General features: G+C 44.3%; 1 protein-coding gene across 6 annotated transcripts in view; it reads left to right on the plus strand.

Annotated features, from left to right (window-relative positions):
• SLC37A3 (solute carrier family 37 member 3) overlaps positions 1 to 25,115 on the plus strand; it is a 59,516-nt gene extending 34,401 nt beyond the window's left edge. For 2 of the 6 annotated variants that reach the window (XM_005899756.2, XM_070369185.1), the window contains 6 exons: positions 65 to 206; positions 2,716 to 2,817; positions 3,424 to 3,471; positions 4,376 to 4,527; positions 9,724 to 9,789; positions 11,753 to 13,134. In XM_005899756.2, coding sequence (XP_005899818.1) covers positions 65 to 206; positions 2,716 to 2,817; positions 3,424 to 3,471; positions 4,376 to 4,527; positions 9,724 to 9,789; positions 11,753 to 11,845 — 603 coding nt within the window. In that variant the 3' untranslated portion in view covers positions 11,846 to 13,134. The other 4 variants (XR_011463947.1, XM_070369184.1, XM_070369182.1 and 1 more) reach the window with 4 other exon arrangements.
• Positions 25,116 to 25,321: the final 206 nt, after the last annotated feature.

Genomic DNA, 25,321 nt, shown 5'->3' on the forward strand with positions numbered 1-25,321 from the left:
TATTAGAATGGTAGTTACGCTGTGCTGTTCGTTCCTTACTGACAGTGGGGTGTTTTCCTTGTAGTATTCACTGGCCTACGCGTGCTTGAAGTTAGTGAATTACTCCTTCTTCTTCTGGTTGCCCTTTTATCTGAGTAACAACTTTGGATGGAAGGAGGCCGAAGCTGACCAGCTGTCCATCTGGTACGACGTCGGAGGAATTATAGGTACGGCTAATGAAGCGTCTTTTCCTCTAGCAAGAGGGTGTCACTAGTCAGATTTTATTGGGTTATGAAATCTGGCATCATTTAAAGTTTTATCACTTATTCCACAGCCCTTTTTCCTAAACTGTCCTACTGGTAAATAGCCAAACTCCTTAAAAAAAAAAAGTCCATAGAAAAGAGGACCCAGCCTGCGGCAGCCCTGTGATGTATAGAGCTCTTTTTTCTCAGTCCTTTGTTGCGGGATCAGTTCTTTTGTCCTGGGATGTACTGGGATGTTGCTCTCTCTGGTCTCTTTAAGGGTGAGCCTTTTGTACACTCCCAGGGATCGCTTAGCTCTAAAGCTAATTGTATGTCAGAGATCCGAGTTATGTTCATTTTACCTATCGCCCACAGCCGAAGAAGGGAAACATATTAGCTTAGTGTACTGACTGTCAGATCATAAAGGTAGGAAGGTTATTTTGTTTTACGATTGCTTCCTTGTACACAGCAGACTTTAAATAGTGACTTTCTGCTGTAGTTGGAAGCATCCACAAGGAAGTGGGAAACTTTAAAATCAGACAGATGGACAGCGTGCATGTTAGTGGGTACCACCTACATGGCTGTGGCAGAACCTTGGTAGCCTTTCTGCAATGTTTACATTTAGACATGTGGACAGACTAAACTGCCCCGAGCATATGAAAGCACAGTGTACCCTTAGGTGGTGTGCTGTTATTGTGTTTGAACTTGTGTGTCCCATTCTTTTAAAGTTGATTTTATTTATTTATTATTTTTGGCCGTGCTGGGTCTTTGTTGCTGCCTGGGTTTTTTTCCTTCCCTCTGGTTGCAGAGAACAGGGGCTACTCTCTAGTTGAGGAATGCAGACTTCTCCTTGCTGTGGCTTCTCTTATTGCAGAGCACAGGCCCTGGGGCAGTGGGCTTCAGGAGTTGCAGCTTCCGGGCTGTAAGGCGCAGACTCAGTAGTTGCGGCACAGGGACTTGGTTGTTCCATGGCATGTGGGGTCCTCTCAGGTCAGGGATCGAACCTGTGTCTCCTGAATTGGCAGGCGGATTCTTCACCACTGAGTCATGAGGGAAGCCCCACAGCAGATTTTAATAGTGACTTTTTGCTATAGCTAGAAATGCAGGGAAGTTGTTGTTTAGTCAGTCAGTTGTGTCTGACTCTTTGTGACCCCATGGACTGTAACCCGCCAGGCTCCTCTGTCTTTAGGATTCTCCAGGCAAGAGTACTGGAGTGGATTGCCATTTCCTTCTCCAGGAGTTCTTTCTGGACCAGGGATTGCACCCACATGTCCTGCATTGGCAGGCAGGTTCTGTACCACTGAGCCACCAGGGAAGCCCAAACAGGGAAGTAGGAATCTTCAAAACCAGACGGATATACAGAATGCATGGTAGTGTCTTTACATTTATTTTTTTTTCGGGTACCACCTGATTCATGACTGTGGCAGAACTGTTCTTTTTTTTTTTTTTTTTTTTTTTTATTTTTTTTTTTATTTTTTTAATTTTTTTTTATTTTTATTTTTTTAATTTCAGGTAGCCTGTCTTTACATTTAGATCTGTGGACAGACTAAAGTGCCCTGAGCACATGAAAACACAGTATATCCTTAGGTGATATGCTGTTATTGTATCTGAACTTGTGTGTCCTCATTCTTAGACTCAGAGCCAAAGGTGAGGATGCTGCCTTTAGACTTGCACATACTTCTGTGTCCTGAATAGACTTCTGATGAGGGTGTACCAGATGTCCCAATGCCCCGAGATTCCAAACAGGACTGTATATGAATGTGACTGTTGCTTCAAGGATCCACATCACCTCTTCTTCTTTTCTAAACTGCTTATTTATTTATTTATTTGGCTGCGCTGGATCTTAGTTGCAGCACTCGAGATCTTCCCTCTTCATTGTGGTATTATGGCTCTTTAGCTGCCACATGTAAACTCTTCAGTTGCGGCATGTGGGATCTGGTTCTCTGACCAGGGATTGAATTTGGGCCACCTGCATTGGGATTGCAGAGTCTTAGCCACTGGACCTCCAGGGAAGTCCTCCACAAATTTATTTTAAACATCTTGACCTATTAGTTTTTGCCAAACCATAATTGCTGCATTTAATTTTAGTGAATATTTATGTTCACTACTACTTATAACCTGTGACGCAGAGTCTCATTAATTATCTTTCAAATAAAAAGCGGGGGGGGTGGCGAGGGTGGGGGGAAAGCAAGAAAAGGCTCCATAGCTGATCGGGGAAGGGAAAACAGCAAGGAACAGTGAGGGTGGGTCTGATGATTTTTCCTGATTTTGGTGTCTGACTGGTGGTGTCTGTCCCCATCTGCCATCGTGTGAGTTGACAGATTATCTTTCTAAAAGGAAATTAGGGAGGAGATTTTTTAGGAGAGTCAGCTCTCTTGTTGGATAGACCAGGGTTAGGATCCTGCCAGCGGGTGGAGGGTACGTGGTAAGCAAGAGTCAGGTAATTAAGCTAATTTCGAGATGTTGATTGGGTTGCACTTCTTTGTGCTGAAAGGTGGAACCCTGCAAGGCTTCATCTCCGACATGTTACAGAAGAGAGCGCCGGTGTTAGCTCTCAGTCTGCTTCTGGCCATCGGGTCCCTGGTTGGATACAGTCGTGAGTATTTCCTTGAAGTTAAACTGTTTGCCTCATCTCTTAGAACTAAGGCATTTACTTGCCTCGAGTCAGTGATCAGCCCTGGGGAGGTGGTTGAGACCAGCCACAAAGATCCCAGGGCATAAATGGGATCTTTGTATTGTCCTGTGAACAGCGGTAAAAGTATCATTACGTAGTTTTATTTGCATTGGGGAGGAAACTGGCATCTCTTTTGCTTTGTTGGTTTGTTTAAAAGCTTGCTTGGGAGTGTATATGCTTTGTCCAAGGGTAGGCTCCAGCGGTGCAGCATTCGAGCCAATAAAACAATAAAAGGGACAAGATTTCAAAAGAGGAAAGATGGTAATTAGCAGGTTTGGTATCTGTCCCTTAAGATGCTGCTGAGATAGGAGTTTTCCTGTAGCTTTTAGAAGTCACAGTAGCTTGAGCACCAGCCAGAGGCAGACATTACAAATAAGAGTCGGGAGAGGTGGTGATGGAGCTGTATCTGCTTGCTATCTCCGGGAGATCTGTGAGGTCATGGGAATCCAGGCCTGTGTGTACTGTTCGGTGGAGACACGTGTACTGCGCTCCTCACGTCATCACCCGTGCCTGTGTCTTTCCTTGCAGGTTCTCCAAACGACAAGTCCATCAATGCGCTTCTGATGGCTGTCACAGGTACGGCACAGGCTCCATTTCACTGTCTTGTTCCTCTGTAAATAAAAAGGGAAAAAGGAAACTGATTGCTCCTTCAAGCTGAGTTATTCTAAAGCCTTAATTATAGAAAACTCAGGTGGTAAAAGGAAAGATGCCTCCCGGATCCTGCTGCTCTGCTCTCACGTGACCGCCTCAGTCCTGGTGTGGCAGAAGCAGTCCCTTAGAGATTTCCTCCCATTTTTGATTGCGGCCCACACCCTCTCATATCACTCCCGGAAGTGGTGTAGGAAGAATGCCATGTTGGAAACCAGTTCACCAACTTTCAAAAAGTCCAGTATAGCTGGTTTTTCCTCCTATGTTGGAATTGGTCAGTATTTCTTCCCTTGAACCCCAGATGAATCAGTTGAATGCCACTAGGGACCCTGTTATAGAAAAACTCCTGTTCTTAAATTTGAGTTCATGGGATAGTTGAAGCTGCTGCTGCTCTGTGAGACTCTTGGCCCTGACCATGCTCAGTCCTGTGGCAGCCTCACTGAGAACAGTGGCAGATGGAACCCCTTGCACCGTTTAAATCGCTTTTTCTCCTCTCTCTCTCTTTCTCACTGTTTGGTTGAATTTGGGTAGTTAGATACTCTGACTCATCTCTGCCATAATAGAATTTGATAAACTAGTGCAGACAGTTGTCAGGGAATGCACACTTCACCGGATTAGAAAGGTCTGTTTTCTAAAGGAAAGTGGATGCTAATTAAGGTGTTACATCCGGGGGAGTTTCCATTTTTACAGGTAACTTTGCCCCCTTCTTTCTGTTTCTCTCCAACATACCAGTTAGAGTACTGGGATTAGAGTTTACGTAATTCTCAGTAGGTTCCTAGCGCGTTGTTACGAGTAGTGTCTTAATAAGAACCTGTTCTGTTTCTGACTTTAGGGTTCTTTATTGGTGGACCTTCTAATATGATTAGCTCTGCTATTTCTGCGGACCTGGGTCGTCAGGAGCTGATCCAGGGGAGCAGTGAGGCTCTGGCGACTGTCACTGGGATCGTTGATGGAACCGGGAGCATTGGAGCTGCGGTGGGCCAGGTGAGAGGGCGGGGTGGGCTGGACAGGGAGTGTTTAGCGGTGGAAGGGCCTGCCCCCGCCTGCAGGGCCACGGTAGGTGGCGCTCTTGTGCTGTAGTGCACTGTACTAAAAGCCTTGGGTTCTTAGTGACCTAACATGGAAGGCCCCTCGACATTTATCAGTTCGTCCTCTCCACTTTTACCTTCAGATTCTTCCTGTCTAGAAAGAAGTGAACACTTGGTCAGACAGATCCTTTAGTCCCTGCTGCCCACCGCGTCCTCTTCCAGCCTGAACTTGGCACTTCAGGGAGGCCAGGAGACACATGCTTCTCATTACCGCGCACTTGACACGCAGGCCCCAGCTCTCCCACCCTCCAAACGCAGACGTACACACATTCTTGCCACTGACCCCCACCAGAAATTGCCACGGACGCTGCAGCTGCCCTGAGATGCTGCCTCTGCTTCCTACAACTGTGTTTCAAAAGACAGTTCATAAATGTCTTACATCAGAATCAATCTGGGAACTCATTAAAGTACAGAACACTTAGCTTACTGTGGACTCGCTGAGTGAGGGCCTGGGGATCTGTATTTCAGCAAGCCATCCTGGCGAGTCCTGTGCACTCTATAAAGTTTGGATCTTCCAGGTTAAGAGTGGCCTACTGTAGGTAGTCAGAACTGTTGTCTCTCTTTCTTTGGCTGTGCTGCACAGCGTGCGGGATCTTAGTTCCCTAACTGGGTGTCGAACCTGCACCCCCTACGTTGGAAGCGTGGTGTCTAAACCTCTGGACCATCAGGGAAGTCCTTGTCAGAACCATTCAAATTGATCTTTCTTGCTTTCATTCAGCTTCAGAAAGGCATTGTTTCTCTGGGACAGTCATGAGTATTTGTCGCTCCTGGGGTATACCACTCTCAGTCATTAAGTGCTAATTTTGTAAAATGTAGATTTGAGAATCAACTGCATGGATAAAATATGTGAAACTATGGCAGTGATGTGATGTTTAATGGGGAAAGAAAATATGTGCAAAACCTCAGAGGATGCCCAGTGGTCACAGAAACAGAAGCCAGAATTTGAGGGGTGGGGGTGTTACTCAGATCATAAATGAAGAGAGGTCAGGAGACAGAGAATGGAAGGAAAAAGGCTTGTAGTTTTGACACTGAGGTCATTAGATGGCCTTGAAGATTGATGCTTTGCTTGCTTAATGGGGGTGGATCACTGGTATCTGATTGTGAGTAGTTAATACAAGAACAGACGTTGCTGGAGATTGTTGTTGTTCAGTTAGCCGTGTCCGGCTTTTTGTGACCTCCATGGATTGTAGCCCACCAGGCTCCTCTGACAATAGAATTTCCCAGGCAAAAATACCGTAGCGGGTTGCCATTTCCTTCTCCAGGGGATCTTCCCAACCCAGGGATTGAACCCGCATCTCTTGCACTGGCAGGTGGATTCTTTACCACTGAGCCACCTGGGAAACCCATTGCAGGAGGTCCACCGACTGCACGCATACCTCTCTCTGGTCACGTAGCGCGTGTTTATTTGTTACTGTCTCTCCCGCTGTGAGATGCGCGTCATGAGGGCAGCGTTTGTGTTGTGTTTTGCTGTCGCCCCAGTCCTAGGGAGGGTGCCTGGCACACTTGAGACGTTCAGGTACTTGTTGAATGGTTGTAGAAAGAGCGATTTATAGGATCAGGGTGTTAGCTTATTTGATTATGAAACTAAAGGGGAAAAAGAACACTTAGCAAAGGTAAGAGAACTGTGTTTTCTTGCCATGCTCTGGAGTAGGAACAGGCCAAAATGCTATTGGCCACCTGTTCAGATGTCTTCATATAAAGGGTATTGGGCAGTCTTTTTTGAAATGACTGTATTTTAGGTTTTCCTTCTTAGCTAATGTTTTCTTCATTAATCAGATGGATGGATTGTAATTAGCATTTCAAGGAGTTTCTTTCTAGTTAGAATGCCCGCTAGTCTTAAGATCCCTAACTAGGAACTTGGGGTCAGCATTAGACTGACTTTCACGGTTTTAGAAGCAGAATCAGGAGTAAATCATTGTTCGCTTTACTCATTCCTTTGGTGTGTTGAGTTTTGAATGATTTCTTACTGTTTGAGGTATAAAACCCCAAACTTCATGACTTAATATTAAAAACTTAGGACTCCGCCTGGTGGTTAAGACTCCTCACTTCCACTGCAGGGGGCGCAGGTTCAGTACCTGGTCAGAGAACTAAGATCCCACATGCCGCACAGTGTGGCCAAAATGAAAACAAAAATTCTATAAACTTGGTCCCTAGCACTTGCTAAATTCACATTGAATAGCTTTGTTCTCCCAGCCTTTCGCTGACTTCCCAAGAAAAACACTGCTTTCTCCCGCTGGTGTCCACAGCAGTTGGTACGCGCCTGTGGTAGAGCAGTTGCCGCGGTGTTTCACACTGACTGGCTGACTGATCCCCCGTATCAGACTCTGCCTTCCCTGAGGATAGAACTGCGCTGTGTCCTTCTTCTTTGCGTTCCCAATGCATGATATGATTTTGACACACAATGGGGGTTCAGTAGGTTAAATTGCAGTGTTTTCCCAAGAGAGATGAGAACAAACGTCCACATAAACATTTTTACACAAATGTGTTTCACAGCAAATGATTATTTATAATAGCTAAGAAGTAGAAACATCCTTACATCCATCAACCGATGAATGGATAAGTAAAATATGATATATTCATATCAGATCAGATCAGTCGCTCAGTCGTGTCCGACTCTTTGTGACCCCATGAATCTCAGCACGCCAGGCCTCCCTGTCCATCACCAACTCCCGGAGTTCACCCAAACTCATGTGCATCAAGTCGGTGATGCCATCCAGCCATCTAATGGAGTATTATTTGGCAGTTCAAGAGGAATGAAGGTTTGATAGATGCTACAGTATGGATGAACTTCAACTCTATTATGCTAAGTAAAAGGAGCTAGTCACCAAAGACCACCTATTTATGTGATTTCATTCATAGGAGATACCCGGAATAGGCAAATCTATAGAGAAAGAAATTAGATTAGTGGTTGCTTTGAGTTGGGTGGGTCTGGAGAGTGATTCCTAATGGGTTTCTCTTGGGGTGACGAAGATGGTCTAAAATTAGATTATGGTGGTAGTTGCACAACTCTGTATGTGTACTAAAATCCATTGAGTGATACGAGCTTAGTATTATGTAAATTATATGTCAGTAAAGCTATTTAAAAGATAAAGTAGCATTCAGAGAGTTTGGAGGGCCACTGTGCTTCCTCTCATGGGTGATTACAGCTCTGCTTTTTTGTTTTCCATGAGGCTGTCCAGGCTAAATCACTCAGTTGTTCTCCTTTAATTTCTCCCACTTAAAAATTTTACTAATAATGTGATCAAAGAACATGGGTTAAATGATCGTGTCAGTGGTCAGCTGAGTTTTGAGAAGGGTACCAAGACCATTGGGGAAAGAGTGGTTTCTTCACCAAAAGGTGCTGGGAAAGCTGGATGTACACATTGCAAAGTAATGAATGTGGACCCTTACCTTACATTACGTACAAGAATTAACTCAAAATGGATCATATACCTAACTTTAAGAGTTAAAACTAATAAAACCCTTAGAAGAAAACATAGGGACAACTCCTTATGACAGATGTGTACCAATGGTCAATGAACCCCTGCAAAGAGTCTCAGCATCCTTATTCTCTTAGGGAAATGCAAAGGAAAAACATGAACTACCACTTCACACCTAATCAGGATGTCTGTAATTAAAGCCAAGTAGAACAAAGTAGCGGAGAAGGCAATGGCACCCCACTCCAATACTTTTGCCTGGAAAATCCTGTGGACGGAGGAGCCTGGTGGGCTGCAGTCCATGGGGTTGCTAGAACGGGACATGACTGAGCGACTTCACTTTCACTTTTCACTTTCATGCATTGGAGAAGGAAATGGCAACCCACTCCAGTGTTCTTGCCTGGAGAATCCCAGGGACGGGGAAGCCTGGTGGGCTGCCGTCTCTGGGGTTGCACAGAGTCAGACACAACTGAAGCGACTTAGCAGCAGCAGCAGCAGCAGAACAAAGTAGTAAGTACTGGTGAGGAGGTGGAGAAATTCCATACAGTGCTGGTAGGAATGTAAAAGCACACAGCTGTTGTAGAAAATGCTATGATGGTTCCTCAAAAAGGCAAACGTTACCATATGACCCAGCAGTTCCGCTCCAGGTATGCTGTACTCCAAAGACTTGAAGACAGTTTCGGTTATTTGTTTGCCATTGTTCATTGCAACATTATTCATAATAGCCACAAGGTGGAAACAACTAAAATGTCCACGGATAGATGAATAGATAAGCATGTGGTATATCTATGCAGTGGAATATTATTCGGCCTTAAAAAGGAGTGGATGTATGTTACAACATGAATGAACCGTAGCAACACTGTGTCGAGTGAAATCAGCTGCACACAAAAGGACAGATATTGGGTGATTCTGCTTAACACAAAATATCTAGAATGGGCAAATTCATAGGAATAGAAAGCAGATTAGAGTTTGTCAGGGGCTGAGGAGACGGGTCATGGAGAGTTCTTGCAGAGAGTTCATAGGTGCAGAGTTTCCGTTTGGGCTGATGAAAAAGTTTGAAAATAGGTAATGGTGATGGTTGTGCAAAGTCATGAATGTATTTGGTGCTGCTGAGTTGTATGTACAACGAAAGATTGCTAAAATGGCAAGTTGTATGTTATATGTATTTTACCATAATTAAAAAAAAATGGGTTAAAAGCTACTGGATACTTTTTAGTAATTGAAAATAAAAGAATATGCTGTAGAGTGTCAAAGTCATGCAGTAATCCTGTGAGCAAATAGTGTAGTTGAAAAATGAGTGGTATACTTAAAAGATGAACTATTTTTAAAAGCATCAGTTATAGTACCTGTCACTGGAAGAAGTGATGATTAAACAGAAGTGGCTTGAGGCTGTTCATCATTCTCTCTTAATAGCAAAGTGAAAAAAATATAGACCTCTTGGACTTAGGCCTTCCATTCTATTTTTTATTTGGATTCTGCCAGCTTACCAAACGAAGGCTGTCAGTAAAGCTTTCCTAGGAGCACGTATATGCAGGAGCTCTGCAAACCGCAAAACGGTATACACACCCTGACTCCCTTCTCATTTTCTAGAAGAGCCACGTTTCATCTACTTTTTAGCCACTTCATTTTTTTAATTTATAAAGGATTATATTGTGATTTCTTTTTTTCCCTTTTAGTATTTGGTGTCTTTGATCCAGGACAACCTGGGATGGATGTGGGTTTTCTACTTTTTCATTCTTATGGTATGTATGTGCCCCCTCTTTTTTTTTTTATAAACTAGTAGTTTTTTCCTTAAGATTTGCGTATTTGTTACTTATCTCTGGCTGTGCTGGGCCTTCTCTGCTGCGTGGGCTCTCTAGTTGAGGTGGGCAGGAGCTCCTTGTTGCGGTGTGTGGGCATCTCGTTGCAGTGGCTTCTTTTGTTGCAGAGCACACGCTCAGTAGGTCTGGTGCCCAGCCTTTTTGCTCCGCATCATGTGGAATCCCACATCAGGGATCAAACCTGTGTCCCCTGTACTGGCAGGTGAATTCTTAACCACTAGTCCAACAGGGAAGCTTTTCGCTAGTAGTTTTCAAGTTAAATGAGTTCAAAACATTTACTTAAATCACTTTTTTGTTTGTTTGTTTGTTGTTTTAACACTCAAAGTAGTCTTTTTTTGTTGTTGAATAATTGGCTTAAAATAAATGGCATGTATTTGAGATATAAAATTCAGGAAGATTTAACATATGTCCATACACATCTGTGAAAACATTATCCGGATCAGGGCAGGAGGTGTCCGTCACTCCCAAAAGTTTCCTCACAGCCCCTCTGTCATGCCTGTGCCCCACCTCTCTCCTCCATCCCACCTCTCTCCACCAGGCAACTGCTGGTCCACTTTTCTATTGCTGTAGACTACTTTGCATTTTCTTGAGTTTCATATACATGGAATTACACACTCCATATTTTTGTCAGCTTCTTCCAGTCAGCATAATTATTTTGCAATTCATCCATGTTGTCGCAGGTGTCAGTAGTTCATTTCTTCTTACAGTTAGGTTAAATCACTTCTTAAACCAGCAACATTGCTGACTGCTTTTAAAGATTCTTTTGTGAAAAGTAGCATCTTACTATTCTAAAAGACACATTCATTTTTCAAGGAAGGAAAGGGCTGTTAGGTTTGCCCTTGACCTGAGTCTAATGAGTATTGTCATTCATGATTCCAGAAAAAATGGTGAGACACTTACATCCCCAACTGTTAATCAGGGTACTCTTCCAGGGTACTCTCTGTCACTAAGTATAATTTGGGAATTCTGAAGGAAATGTGTATGCCAAATCACGTAGGGTTAAAAAAGAAGCATTGCTATAGTTAACACTGTGGCATTCGAGTTCTAAAATGAACCTTGAGTCTCTTGAGAAAATATCTGTTGCACCTTAGATATTCTTGGCTGGAACTCTGTATTTTCTGGGAAGCAGCCAAAACAAAATAAGGCCTTGTGCTTTTAAAACATTGCTGTCTGTTGAAAAAGCACGTGATGTGTTCTCACCACGTTATTGAGACACAGTGCTCGAGACTGGTCCACTTGAGAGTCTGGTGACAGCTTCGTGCACCAGAGGGTGTATTTAGTATCCTTTCCCTCAGTTGAGAGCATCCTAATTGGAGGCAGCCTCCATTGCCCAAGTCCAGACATTGTCCTCCAGCCTGTCCAAGGGGCCCTGGAGACAGCTCAGCACCTGCAGTCCCCTGGAGCGAGCGGCCTTAAGGCTTACGTTCTTTGCCATCACAAAGGATGCTTCCGTCAGCTTCATTGTTTCTGGCTCCTAAAGGCTGGGCCCTGTAACTCTGTGTTCCTCTTCTGATATCCGCCCTAAGCAGAGGGAGATACTTCCTGATGTACCTGCTGGTCTAATCGTACCAGAAATTGTCATGGAAAATGGAATCTGTTCGAAGAAACGCTGTTTGAAATCTGAGCTCCAGGATCAATTCTCTGCTCTACTTATAGCAAATTATTTCATTTGGTTCTTTTTTTGAAGAGACTGTAATGTTACATTAAGTATTTTATTATAGTAACTGTAATTTTCAAAATCATTTTCTGTTTCAATAAAGATTAAGAATTATCTTTGTAGGAAGTCAAAAAGAATGTAGTCCAAATTCATTATTATGTTCAAACGATGAAGCACTAACAGAATTAAATTATCACTGTACATTTAATGCCCTTTTTCTCTTCACAGACAAGTTGCACAGTTCTGTTTATTTCACCATTAATAGTGAGGGAAACATGCTCTCTTATGCAAAGACGACAAACTCGAGTGTTGAATGAGTGACTGGTGCCCACAAAAGAACATCAGGACTCTTATTCTCTTAATTCACCCTATTTTGGGTTTGTCTTAAGAACTCCAATATAACCTCAGATTGTCAGGCCTCTTTCAGCAGTGTGAGCCCCCGGAGATGCTGACCAGAGTGAAGGCTGGGTTGTTTTTTCTACACTACAGGGATTAATGATTTTTATTTATCGCTGTTGTTCCATGAATGTACTGAATGGCCTGTGAATCTGCCAGCAATTCTGTTGGCCTGCGGAGGTTTATCCCTTTAACTGTAAATGCTCTATTGAACTTGGACCCTTGTCCTCCATCCTGGAAAGCTGAGTGACCACGCGACAGTCGTGCCCGGTTTGTAGCGACGACACGCTCCACGAATAGAAAGGATCGCTGCATTTTGCTTCAGTCATGAGTTTACAGAGAGCAGCTCATCTCTGAAGCATCACATCCTGGTACAGCGCTCCAGCGGGGCCCAGTGTAAGCCTGTCTTGGACAGAGAATCCCTTAGTTAAACTCTAAGTGGGAAAAGTCACACTACGTGCTGAGTGGCTCAGTTACTTTGTGTCTGCTCTGAAGTCGATCAGCTCCGGAAGCAGAAATATCTTCCAGTGATTGTCAGCTGTTCTCCTCCATCTTCGTTCAGAATTACCTTCAACTCCTGGAAGTCTTTTGGCTTCCTGTCAAGGACCATGAGGTACCTCAGTTGTGAACATTCCAGGATGTAATTTATAACTGAAGTACTCAACCCCAGGCTTGTTCTCTGGGAACTTTTTAGGATCCACTAGGAAGCCAGTCGGCTTAGCCCTATTTTCAGAGGCTCGGTCTCTGTCATAACCGGGTTCCTTGTGTTACCTCAGCAGAAGACTAGAATTAGAGAAAAAGGAAAGACCATTTGGCCTCCTATGCATTAAGTACGTGACATTGAATCACAGTGGATTACTAGGGCCTGAGATGTATCTAGGTATCTATTCTTTAGATGTTTGTAGAATATACATCTTCAAGGCTGTGAATTCTATACTAATTATCAATATTTTAAGGTCATCCTGTATATATATTTTAAATTATGAAAGTGAGCAGGTGAAACGTGCAATTTTGAGGGCTGCCTAATTTACATGGAGTTAGGGGAAAATTTTCAACCTCTTGCTTTGTACTCTCAAATGTGTGTTTATGAACTTGTTAATGTTATTTAATCAAGCAGACTTCCAATCAGTTAACTGCTCATTACTGACAGAAAGGGAAACTTTTGAAACACAGAAAGGGAAAATAAACTGACTTTTATAATAAATATCTGTCTGTCTGGTTATTTTCTTTATACTCCGACCTCCGCGTTGTGACTCATGCCTGGAGAGTCCCTGCTCCTGAGTGTCCCCGGCTGACCAGCCACTGACCCCGCCGGGCTGCCGGATTGCACAGGCCTGTGTCTGCTGCCTTCGAGAAAGCCTCCCCTCCTCCTTTGTGCAGGACTGTGCCGAGTTTGGATGAGTGGCCTAGTTGTAGTTTAAGAATCGTCTGTGGATGAGGCCCATTTTGGTTATTTAGCCTCTTGGTGACCTTTGGCTGAGAGAATTTCCTTTCCCCTGCCATGTAATCAGTGTGGTCACACCTTCGTATCCTGACACCAACCATTGTTTTCTTGCCCCAGTTTAAACTTAGCTGGACGAGTATTCCTCTGACCTTTCTGTAGCCCCCAAGCTGTACCTGCAATGAAATTATAAATAAAATAACGCCTTGGCATTGAATGAATTATATCTTGCACTACGGGTGGATTGCCTGTTGTTCTGGTACTGGCAGTCTACGTGCAGATTAGCTTTAAAGAACCCATAAGAATCGACCTCACGTTCTTATGGTTTTCCCTTGAAGAAAAGGCTGTCATGAAGGCTAGTTTGGAAAAGCATTCTCTGAGGCCTCGATCTCTGATAGAGTGCTCTGGCCTGCCTTTTCTGGTCACGTGGTGTTTTCTTTTCTCCTGTGCGTACTAAGTCGCTTCAGTTGTGTCCAACTTTTTTGTGACCCCATGGACTGTAGCCCACCAGGCTCCTCTATCCATGAGATTCTCCAAGCAAGAATACCAGAGTGGGTTGCCATTCCTCCTCCAGGAGATCTTCCTGACCCAAGGATCGAACACACGTCTCTTACATCACCTGCATTGGCAGGCAGGTTTTTTTGCCACTAGGGCCACCTGGGAAGCCCTTTCTCCTTCCTCGTCGTTTCAAAGGGAGAAGGCCCCTCTCCACTCCGGCTTATTCTAATCTTTGCCGCTTCCTGGAGAATGGTCCCCATAGTCAACACTCACACACAAGTGTCCTGAGGGCCCGCCCCTTTGTGTGTGGTGATGTTCAGCGAGACAGAGGGTAGAAGTTGTTCTTGTCCACTCCTTCCTTCTCCTTTTCAACCTTCGATGTCCTCCCATCTCCCACATAGGTAGCTGACACAGCCCTTTCTTATCCTGACTAGTTCTTCTGACTTATGTCCTATTTTCCTTTTCAAGACCAAGTCCTTTGAGTTAACAGATGGTATCTGCTGCCTTCCTGGCTGTTGTACTTCCTCCTCAGCTAAGGAACTAACTGTATTTCCATTCATCCAAGACAGTCCTGGTTTATGTCTCATGCTCTGACATAATTATCATGTCATAATTACAGCACCTCTCTCTGCTCTCCCAAGTATTCTAATTTGGATATCTTACCCTTAACCTCTGACCTTTTTTTCTGTATCACTACAGAAACAGTGCAATGGAATGTCATAGAACTTAGCGATCTTTTTTTTCTCATTCCTTTCTTAATCCTCCTCTTAAACTTGATGCTGGTAAACCCTTCATCTTCTCCAGGACTTTTTTTCCTTTGGCTTTTATGGCATTTCAGTGTATTGAATCTCCTTACCTCCTGTTTTTTTTTTTACTGGGTTCTCTTCTCTGCTCATCCTCTGCTAGTTTCTATAAGAGGGGTCACCAGCTTTCCCAGAGAGCTGTTCTTAGAACCTAACAATAGCTCTGTTAAGTCCTAAAGAGAGGTACTGCACCTGTTTACATAATACTATCTGGTGTTTAGTTAAGAGCAAGTCTCAAGGGAAGTGAGCTCAACTTATGTAGCCTCAGGCCCCATCCTGTCCCCACCCAGACCACACTGCCAATTGCCTTCATGAATGGTTTTCAAATTTTCCTAAGTCAGAAGCCATTTTGAGAATCCAAAACCCATGTACCCTCTCCCCAGATCAAAATGCACTTATAAACAAACATTCAAGATTTGTTACAAGGGGGCTTCCCTGGTGGCTCCTGCCAGTGCAGGAGACTCAAGTTCGATCCCTCATCCAGGAAGATCCCACGTGCTGTGGAGTGACTAAGCCCATGCACCACAACTCTTGAGCCTGTGCTCTAGAGCTGCGACTACAGAGCCCTGTGAGCCCTGGAGCCTGTGCTTTACAACTGGAGAAAAGCCCTCGCAGTGACAAAGACCCAGCACAGCCAAAAATGATAAAATTATTAAAGAGGAGAAAATAAGATTTATTACAGGGTGTTCGTGGACCAAAACTTGAAGCCAATCCTTGGGCCACAAAGTTAGAAACCTTGGTTGAGAGAATCGGGTGTACCTGTTTGCCTAGGTTTCCCACAGCCTAGCTTCTGTCTATTTCTTTACTGACTCTCCCACTGTCCCTCTACACGAACTTGCTACAGAATCAGACTGGTCGTCTTAACTGTTGTTTAGTTGCTAAGTTGTGTCTGGCTCTTTTGCGACCCCACGGACTGGAGCCTGCCAGGCTCCTCTGTCCATTGGATTTCCCAGGCAAGAATACTGGAGTGGGTTGCCATTTCCTTCTCCAGGGGATCTTCCCAACCCAGGGATGGAAACCATTCTTTACTGCTCAGCTAACCAGGGAAGCCCAGTCATCTATTACTTGGCTACAAATGGCAGTATTTATGTCTTTTTTTTTTTTTTGTAAGGATGTACCAGTTTTTTGGTTTTGTTTTTAGATGAAAAAAAGCTTAACTGTGATAGACTACATGTAACATAAAATGTATGCTCTTAACCATTTTAAGTGTACAGGTCAGTAGTTAAGTACTGATACTCTCACACTGTAGTGCTTACCGTCTTGTGTTGACTCACACTTTCTGTCCGTTTTACCTCTTTTTAACTCTCTGCTTTCTGAGTCTTACTTTTCCTTCAAGTCTTGGCCAAGCATCATGTGGTCCAAGAACAGCTCCCCAGCCAGCCTTACGAGCATCCACTGTCTCACCTTTTTTTGGTAGTGAGCGTAAGATTACTTATTTGGTGCTTAGCTGCTTACCTATTTTTATATCTGACTCTCCAAGGAGATTATTGGTCGTTTTCTCCAATGCTTAGTTCCTCGCATGGTTGGTGCTGAGTAAATGTTGATCATGTTGGAAAAGGTGGAAGGAAAAAGAGTGGAAAGGGAGTCTCGTGGGTGTGTCTTCCTGACCCCGAACCTTGCCCTTCCTCTCGCTTTGACTAGGACACCGCTTCCTGCAGTGAATGGCCAGGTTACTTAAATTGAAGTATTTACAGTGTTGTACTAGTTTCAGATGTACAGCAAAATGATTCAGTTTATATATATATATATATGTGTGTGTGTGTGTGTGTATCCTTTTTCAGATTTTTTTCCTTTATAGGTTGTTATAAAATATTGAGTAGACTTCCCTGTGCTATCCAGAGTATCTGTTTTATATATAGTTCTGTGTATGTGTTAATCTCCATGGAGCTTTTCCTGTTTACCCCTTCTGATGCTCTTTGCTTCCTTTGAACTTCTTGAGCCATTACAGGTAGACTATGAAGTCTGCCCGGGCTGAGTAGTTTTACTGGCTTATTTTATTCTCTGGTTGTTTCTGGTTAAGTTGTCATTTCCTCAGTTACATTGTGAACATGAAGGAATCAAGTCCATGTCCAAGGTTGTAGCAGCTATTTAATCAAGACAGCTGGTGTACCTTCCCACGTGGCCTCTGTACAGGTTCAGGCTCATCTTCCGTGTGTGTGTGTGTGTGTGTGTGTGTGTGTGCGTGCGCGCGCGCGCGGGCGCGATTAGTCACTCAGTCATGTCTGCCTCTGTGACCCTGTGGACTGTAGCCTGCCAGACTCCTTTGTCCCTGGGATTCTCTAGGCAAGAATACTGGAGTGGGTAGCTGTTCCCTTCTCCAGGGGATCTTCCCAACACAGGGATCGAAACCTGGTCTGCACTGCAGGCAGATTCTTTACTGTCTGAGCCACCAGGGAAGCCCCATCTTCCTTTTCCTTTTCTATAAATGCCCCGATCATTTCCCATGACCAAGTTTGTTTCAGCATATATCCAGAATAAATCAGATTCTGTATGAAATTTATATGTGTGAACACAGATAATACAAATTAATTAAATTGTTATATATGTGTTATAGATAATTCTAGGTGACTGTATATGTATATATATATAAAACTATGTGTTACTTTTAAGTGCACACACACACATAACTATATACAAATGTATGTGTACGTCAAGACTAATATTTGAAAGGGCATTCTGTGCTTAAGCCCCAGGGGTGTGATCTTCCCACCATCACCAGAACAATGCTTCATGTGTGTGCACCTCCTTTATTTGTTTATTTTAAACTTATCATCTCCCTGGCCTCATTTTCTTCCTCCCTCCTTCCCTCCTTGCCTTCCTTCCTTCACACGATTTTTACAGGTGCCCTCCTATCCATCGCTGTGTCTTACCCGCTGTGACGTAGGAGGGCCCGTGATGGATCTGGTCCTTAGGTTGGAGAGCTAAGGCTCTGAGAAGCTCATAGGTTTGCCTGGGGACACACATCTAGCATCCGACAGCAGGACTGACTCAGAACCCAGGTCTTCTGACATGAGTGTTGGTTTCTGTGATGCCACACATCCTCTTCTCATTTGACTTGAATCTTGTCCTAGGCTTCCTTCCAAGGTATATGCTGTGCAAAAGCTCACAGCGTATACCTTCCAAGGTATATGCTGTGCAAAAGCCAGCCCTACAGGTGAAAGGCCGGCCAGACGCTGCGAAGCTTTGTCTTAAAACTGCTTTCTGCCTCGCTCCTGCTGCTGGGCTGAGTGCCCCTCGGCGCTCCAGGTTTGCCTTTTTAAAAAGCATCTCTTCCCTCTTTCCTGGTCCTTCCGCCTGAGGCTCGGGACTGTCTCCTACCCAACAGACTCTGGTCTTCCCTCCTCTCGGCCCTGGAGTTGGTGGAGGTGATGCTGTCACGAGCCTACCTGCGCCAGCTCTACCCCTTCCTCTTGACCACGGTCACTACTCTTACCCTTCTTGTTCTTTATTCATGACCAAGTTGCATAGCTTGTGGGATCTTAGTTCCCCAACCAGGGATTAAACTGGGTCCTGGTGATGAAAACTCTTGAGGCCTAACCATTGGCCCACCAGGGAGTTCCCTTACTGGTCTTTCTTTTTTTAGGATTATCTATTTGTGGCTGTGCTGGGTCTTCGTTACTGTGTGGGATTTTCTCTGGGCACAGCAGCGGGGTCTACTCTTTAGCTGTAGTACATGGGCTTCTCATTGCGGTGGCTTCTCTCGTTGCAGAGCATGGGCTCTGAAGCACAGGCTCAGTAGTTGTGCTGCATGGGCTTAGTTGCTCTGCACCACGTGGGATCTTCCTGGACCAGGGATCTAGCCTGCGTCTCCTGCACTGGCAGGCCAATTCTTTACCACTGACCCACCAGGGAAGCACCCCCGCCCCCCACCCCACCCTTCTTTCTAATGAATGTTTAACTCAGTTTGAATTACGGTCTTGCATCTAAAGTGGCATGAGTCAGCTTTTTCTCATCTGCCACTGCCCTGCGATTAAAGAAATAGCTTATTTTTCCTTTTTGTCCTTTCAGAAATTAGATAACAAGTAACAAAATCATTTGCAACCATTTTAAATCCCCTTGAATCCCAAGGAAGTTGTCATAACTTCATCATCAGTGAAATACTCGTAAAAATGCCATCCCTTTGGATGAAAATGTTCTTGTGGATTGTAATAGGATAACTGGGTTTAGGTAAAGCCTTTTATCTGAGCACTTCTAAGGCCTTCAGCTTGTTTAATAGTTATCACCACACCCCGAAGAGTGACATCAGGATATGATTGTATGTGTGTATGTGCACATTTGCTTATTTACTTAGCATTTTGTTTGTTTTCCGAGGCTCACCATAGAGAGTTTCAGGAACCTAACTATTGCTGTGGATTTCATTAAAAAAATAATACCTAAGGAGTAGCATACATAACTTGCCTTTGTTGCACGGGATGAAGATGTTAATGAGGTTACAAAAGGCAGAGAGACTGCTCTGGAGCCAGAAGGGTGGGGCTGGGGGAGGAAGGAGCAGTGACTGAAGTAGGGGCTGCAGGCAGACTCCCCAAATGCCCTCAGGTGTGAGAGAGGTTTCGTCCTCGTTTGCATTACTAGGTCGGTTCTCCTAAAGATGATGATTCTGTGAACAAGGTCTTGGAGAGAAGACAATTTATTAGAACTTTGAAAATTCAAGCCTGTGCCTTGTCTGAGGGAAAGCCAAAGCTCCCGCTCTTGGTCTCTGCAGTCACTTTCAGGCTGTTGAAACAGCGTCTGGATGAAGGGGTGGGTTACTTAAGAGAAGAGCCTTTTAGAGAAAAGCCTAGCAAGATTTTTTTTTTTAGCCGTCTTAGTTCCCTGACCAGGGATCGAACCCATCCGCCTGCAGTGGAAGCGCAGAGTCTTAACCACTGGACCACCAGGAAAGCCCCAAAAAACATTAGCGGAGTGGCCCCAGAGATGACCAGTGCCGGCCCCCTTCCCACATGTGTCTGCTGCTTGGCTTTGGCACAGCACCTCACTTCATGCTGCAGGATCTAACTAATGAGGCGATTAATGAAAATCAGCATTTGTATTTTCCTCTTTCTACCCCCCAACCCCCCAAAGAAACTGTTCTTTGCTCTGGGGCTCCTTTCCTCGTTTCAGTTGCTCACACCTCTGGCCTCAGCAGGGGGAGACAAAGTTCCAAAGACCCTGCCCACCGCACTTGTCAGAGTGGCACGGGGGCTTCATTTCATTATTACTTTACATCCATTGACTTTGAAACCCTCCTGGCTAGTCATTCCCTCAGAAGTTCTCAGTCCACCCACCCGCCCCCATCCCCGCCCCACCAGCCTCTTATCACCACTGGCGACACAGCCTGCCTGTTCCATTGAAAGATCAGGACTGTCTAGAGGTTCTCTGCTTGGGCAGGTCTCTCTTCTGCACAGGAACGGAGGCCTTGACGTCACTCTAAATTCCACTCCTTTTGATTACCTGCTCTCCATCTTCCGCCACCCCCTAGTTTGTCAGTTCTCTGGGCCTCCGGTGAGATTCTCACCCTTGCTTTCCACATCAGTTCTCTGAGTGGATGCTCTACCCATGCGCCCCCCAGCCAGGCCCTCCCACATGAGGCCATTCGTTGTGGGAGTGCTCTCGTTAGAAAATGAGTTCTACTGAGCGAAAATCTTAACAGTTTCTTCCAGTGGTCCTAAATCTCCCTTCCAAAACAACAGTGAAATTAAATTCAAGCCATGAAGTTAAAAGACACTTCCTCTTTGGAAGAAAAGCTATGACCAACCTAGACATATTAAAAAGCAGAGATATTACTTTGCTGACAAGGGTCCGTCTAGTCAAAACTATGGTTTTTCCAGTAGTCATATATGGATGTGAGAGTTGGACTATAAAGAAAGCTGAACGCTGAAGAATTGATGCTTTTGAACTGTGGTGTTGGAGAAGACTCTTGAGAGAGTCCCTTGGACTGCAAGGAGATCCAACCAGTCCATCCTAAAGGAAATCAGTCCTAAATATTCACTGGAAGGACTGATGCTGAAGCTGAAACTCCAATACTTTGGCCACCTCATGTGAAGAGCTGACTCATTGGAAAAGACCCTGATGCTGGGAAAGATTGAAGGCAGGAGGAGAAGGGGACGCCAGAGGATGAGATGGTTGGATGACATCACCGACTTGATGGACATGAGTTTGAGCAAGCTCTGGGAGTTGGTGATGGACAGGGAAGCCTGGCGCGCTACAGTCCATGGGGTCGCAAGAGTCGGACACGACTGAGTGACTGAACTGAAAGCAAGACAGGTCTATATTTTCCCTTGATATATTGAAGACAACTTCCACCTTTCCCTTTCAGCCTTTTATGCTTCTAATCTTAAATCTTTTTTGAAGCTATTCTCCCTGCCGTTGCTTCCTGATCAAAGCTGACCATCTTCATTCTCTACTTTTGATGTTGTAACTACCTTCTTATTCTTTGAATTCGGTTTCTCTCCATTTTGATTTCCCCCTTTTCTTCCTAATCCTCAATCCTAAGAGAACTCTCCAGACAAAATTGTTTCATCTTCTGTGTTCCAGACACTTGTTCATACTCTATTTTTAGTTTTGTCATCACCTGTCTGCAAAACTCTAGCAAGTCAGGTGTACCTTCTCACCATTTTGAAAAATCCTCTCCTACAGTGCAAGGTACATGGGAGGCAGGACTTAAATATTTAATTTTCTCTGTGCCTGTTCCGGTACTTCTTTTACACGGTTCACTTTTTCATATGTTCCTAAAACCTCCCGATGACTACCAGATTTTTCTCACTAGCCCCTATTTATTACTCATTTTCCAATCTTAAACTGCCTGGTGATCACCCCGACGTCCTGCCAGCAGCCCAAAGTAAGAGAGTTCATTTTCTCACCCCAGTCCTGGCAAAGCTACTTCCCACATACTCTCCTACTGGTCTTGCTTAATAAGTTGCTTGAAACATTTCTGGGTAAGCTTAGGTGTCAAGGCACATTTTGATCCTTATTCATTAATGGGCTCTCTCATTAAGTGACTGAGAATTTCCACTGAGCCCTAATTCTCACATTTCCTGAGTTGACTTGAACTAGCAGTGGCAACACCATCAGCCCCAGGCTCACAGCTTAAGGATACTTGCTGCTGCATCTTTTCCTCGCTCCTCGTCCACGGTCTCCAGGTGTTACTGATTCTTTCCCCCTTGCTTTTCTTTTTTTAACATTTTTATTGGGATGTGTAGTTGATTTACAATGTTGTTTGTGTTTCTGCTGTACAGCAAAGGGAATCGGTTATATAACTGGCTTGCTTTTCGAACTCATCTTATTGATTTCTAAGTCAATTTCCTCTACCTGAATTATTCTCAAGGGCCTTATTTCTAGTGTCCCCCCTTCTAGTCTTCCCCTTCCCAGTCTGCCCCATGCACAACTCTTAGAATAATCCTTCTAAACAGTATTTTTGTGTTGTTTTTCTCCTGTTCAGCTATCCAAAGGGGACTCTCTTTGTTTCCTGGGTTAATGTTGATATCTTACATGATCCTCATCTCTAACTAGAAAATCTGAGACATCAGAGATTTGAGGGTAAGTAGCAGTGATACCTCTCTTCTGCTGATTTTTTTTCCTCACCACACCATGTGGCTTGTGGGATCTAGTTCCCTGAGCAGGGTCAAACCTGCACCCACTGCATTGAAAGGGCAGAGTCTTAACCATTGGGCCACTAAGGAAGTCCATATATATTTAAAAAATAACAACTTTATTGAGATATAATTTGCATATATCTAACTCACCCTTCAAAATATATAGTCGTTTAGAAACTACACTTCTATAAAAATTAATTAAAAAATTGAACAGTGGTTTTAGGGATAGTCACAAGTCTATCTAATTTTAGAACATTTTCATCAATCCCCAAAGAAACCTCATACCTCTTAGCAGTCATTCTAAGTTCTGTTCTCTGCTTTCCCCAGTTCATGACAACTTATGATTTACGTTCTGTCTCTGTGGTGGATGCTCAGTCGCTAAGTTGTGTCCTACTCTTTGCGACCCCATGGACTGTAACACGCCAGGCTCCTCTGTCCGTTGGTTTCTCCACGCAAGAATACTGGAGTGAGTTGCCATTTCCTTCTCCAGGCGAGCTTCCCAACCCAGAGATGGAACCTGTGTCTTCTGCACTGCAGGCGGATACTTTACCACTGAGCCACTGGGAAGCCTCTGACCTGCTGCTGTTGCTCAATTGCTCAGTCATGTCTGACTCTTTGCGACCCCATGGACAACAGCACCCTAGGCTTCCCTGTCCTTCACCGTCTCCTGGAGTTTGCTCAAACTCATGTCCACTGAGTCAGAGATACCATCTGTACCTGTGGATCTGCCTACTGTAGTGCCTACTGTAGACATTTCATATAAATGGAATACACAGTCTTTTGTGATTAGCTCCTTTCACTTAAGCATAATGTTTCTGAGGCTGCATTTTCTTAGATCCTGGATTTGTCTATTTGGTGTCCATTCATCAGAAGACCAACTATCTTAATTGTTTTTATTTTCTGTATGATGCTCTGGCATTTGTGACCTCAGGGCAGAGACAGCCCCTCCCAGGACTAGCCAGCTCTTAGCCTTGGCACAGGGCTTGCCCTGCAGTCCACTTTTCATATGCAAATAGTCTGGTCCTGAGCCCGCACACCAAACCAGCCACACCCTTTATCAGACTCTTACACACCCAGCCAGTCTCTCCCCCTCCCTAGTCAACTGAAAGCCAGGTGCCAAACAGCTAGGAGACAGCCATTCCCAAAGCCTGCCAGAATTATAGAGACTAGACAGTCCTAAACTGCTTATCCTGTCGTGTCTTGCCTTGCCTCCAGGAAACACAGTAAAGGCTCTGGCTGAGGTGTTCCCCAGCCCCTTCCGTCTCCTGGTCCAGCTCCTTCCTTGTGTGCTTCCTTCCTTGTGTGGCCTTCCTTGGGTGGCCCTGTGGGTGCGGTGTGCCCGTCTTTCAGGAACAGTGAGTAACAGAAATCTTTCAATGGCTTTGACCTCTTCTTGTCATGACTCAATCACCTCCCTAAATTAAAACCCCACAGGACTTGAATGAAAATGTAGTTTGTTTTCAGGCTACAGAGTTCGGTGTAGTTTGTTTTCAGGCTACAGAGTTCGGTGTATCAATTTTATCTTATTTTTGAGACTGAAAGCTTCTATACTCTTAGATCGGAGAAGGCAATGGCACCCCACTCCAGTATTCTTGCCTGGAAAATCCCATGGACTGAGGAGCCTGGTAGGCCGCAGTCCATGGGGTTGCTAAGAGTCGGACACGACTGAGCGACTTCACTTTCACTTTTCACTTTCATGCATTGGAGAAGGAAATGGCAACCCTCTCCAGTGTTCTTGCCTGGAGAATCCCAGGGACAGGGGAGCCTCGTGGGCTGCCGTCTATGGGGTCACACAGAGTCGGACACAACTGAAGCGACTTAGCAGCATACTCTTAGATACCTTTTGTCTACTTACTAGTGAACTGAGAAAAGTGATTATTATCAGTATATATTTCTTCTCATATCTTTTATAATTTTTCATTTATAAATGTTCATACCATATTAACGAAAGTACATTTGTATATATTTTTTTTCATTATATAATTGGACTATAAATTGCACCCTTGAGTATTGCTAAGGGTTTTGTTTTGGTTCAATGCTTTTTGTCTCTGACTTGAACCATGTCTGATATTCTCTTTGTTTGGATTTGCCTAATGTAACTGTCCTAATGTAATATAATTTCTGTTTTCAACCTTTCTGAATCACTTTGAGAAGTGAGTGTTGCCCATGCTTTGGAACTGTGGTGCTGGAGAAGACTCTTGAGAGTCCCTTGGACTGCAAGGAGATAAACTAGCCAATCCTCAAGGAAATCAACCCTGAGTATTCATTGGAAGGACTGGTGCTGAAGCTGAAGCTCCAATACTTTGGCCACCTGATGTGAAGAACTGGTGCATTGGAAAAGACCCTGATGCTGGGAAAGACTGAGGGCAAGAGGGGAAGGAGGCAATAGAGAATGAGATGGTTGGATGGCATCACCAACTCAGTGGAGAAGAGTTTGAGCAAATTCAGGGAAATAGTGATGGACAGGGGAACCTGGTGTGCTGCAGTTCGTGGAGCTGCAGAGTTGGACACGACTTAGCAACTGAATGACAGCAACAGCATACGGTAAATATTACTCAGCCATAAAACGGAATGAATTTGCATCAGTTCTAGTGAGGTGGATACCCAGAGCCTGTTATACAGAGTGAACTAAGTCAGAAAGAGGAAAACAAACATCATGTGTTAACGTATATATATATATGGAATCTAGAAAAATGGTGCTGATAAGTCTATTTGTAGAGCAGCAATAGAAACGCAGACATGGAGAACAGACTTGTGGCCATGGTGCTCAGGGGAAGGAGGGAATGGGATGAACTGAGAGGGCAGCATTGAAAACATACACTACCATATGTAAAGATAGCCAGTGGGAATTTGCTGTATGAAGTGGAAAGCTCAGCCCGCTGCTCTGTGACAACCTAGAGGAGTGGGATAGGGTGGAAGGTGGGAGGGAGGTTTGAGAGGAAGGGGACGTATGCATGCCGATGGCTGATTCATGTTGATGTCTGGCAGAAACCAACAACATTGTAAAGCAATTATCCTCCAATTAAAAATAAATTTAAAAAATGGTGATTTAATCTAATCCTCTCGAATGTTTGGCTTATTTATATTT

The sequence above is a fragment of the Bos mutus genome, chromosome 4, assembly GCF_027580195.1.
Source record: "Bos mutus isolate GX-2022 chromosome 4, NWIPB_WYAK_1.1, whole genome shotgun sequence".
Taxonomy (NCBI): Eukaryota; Metazoa; Chordata; class Mammalia; order Artiodactyla; family Bovidae; genus Bos; species Bos mutus.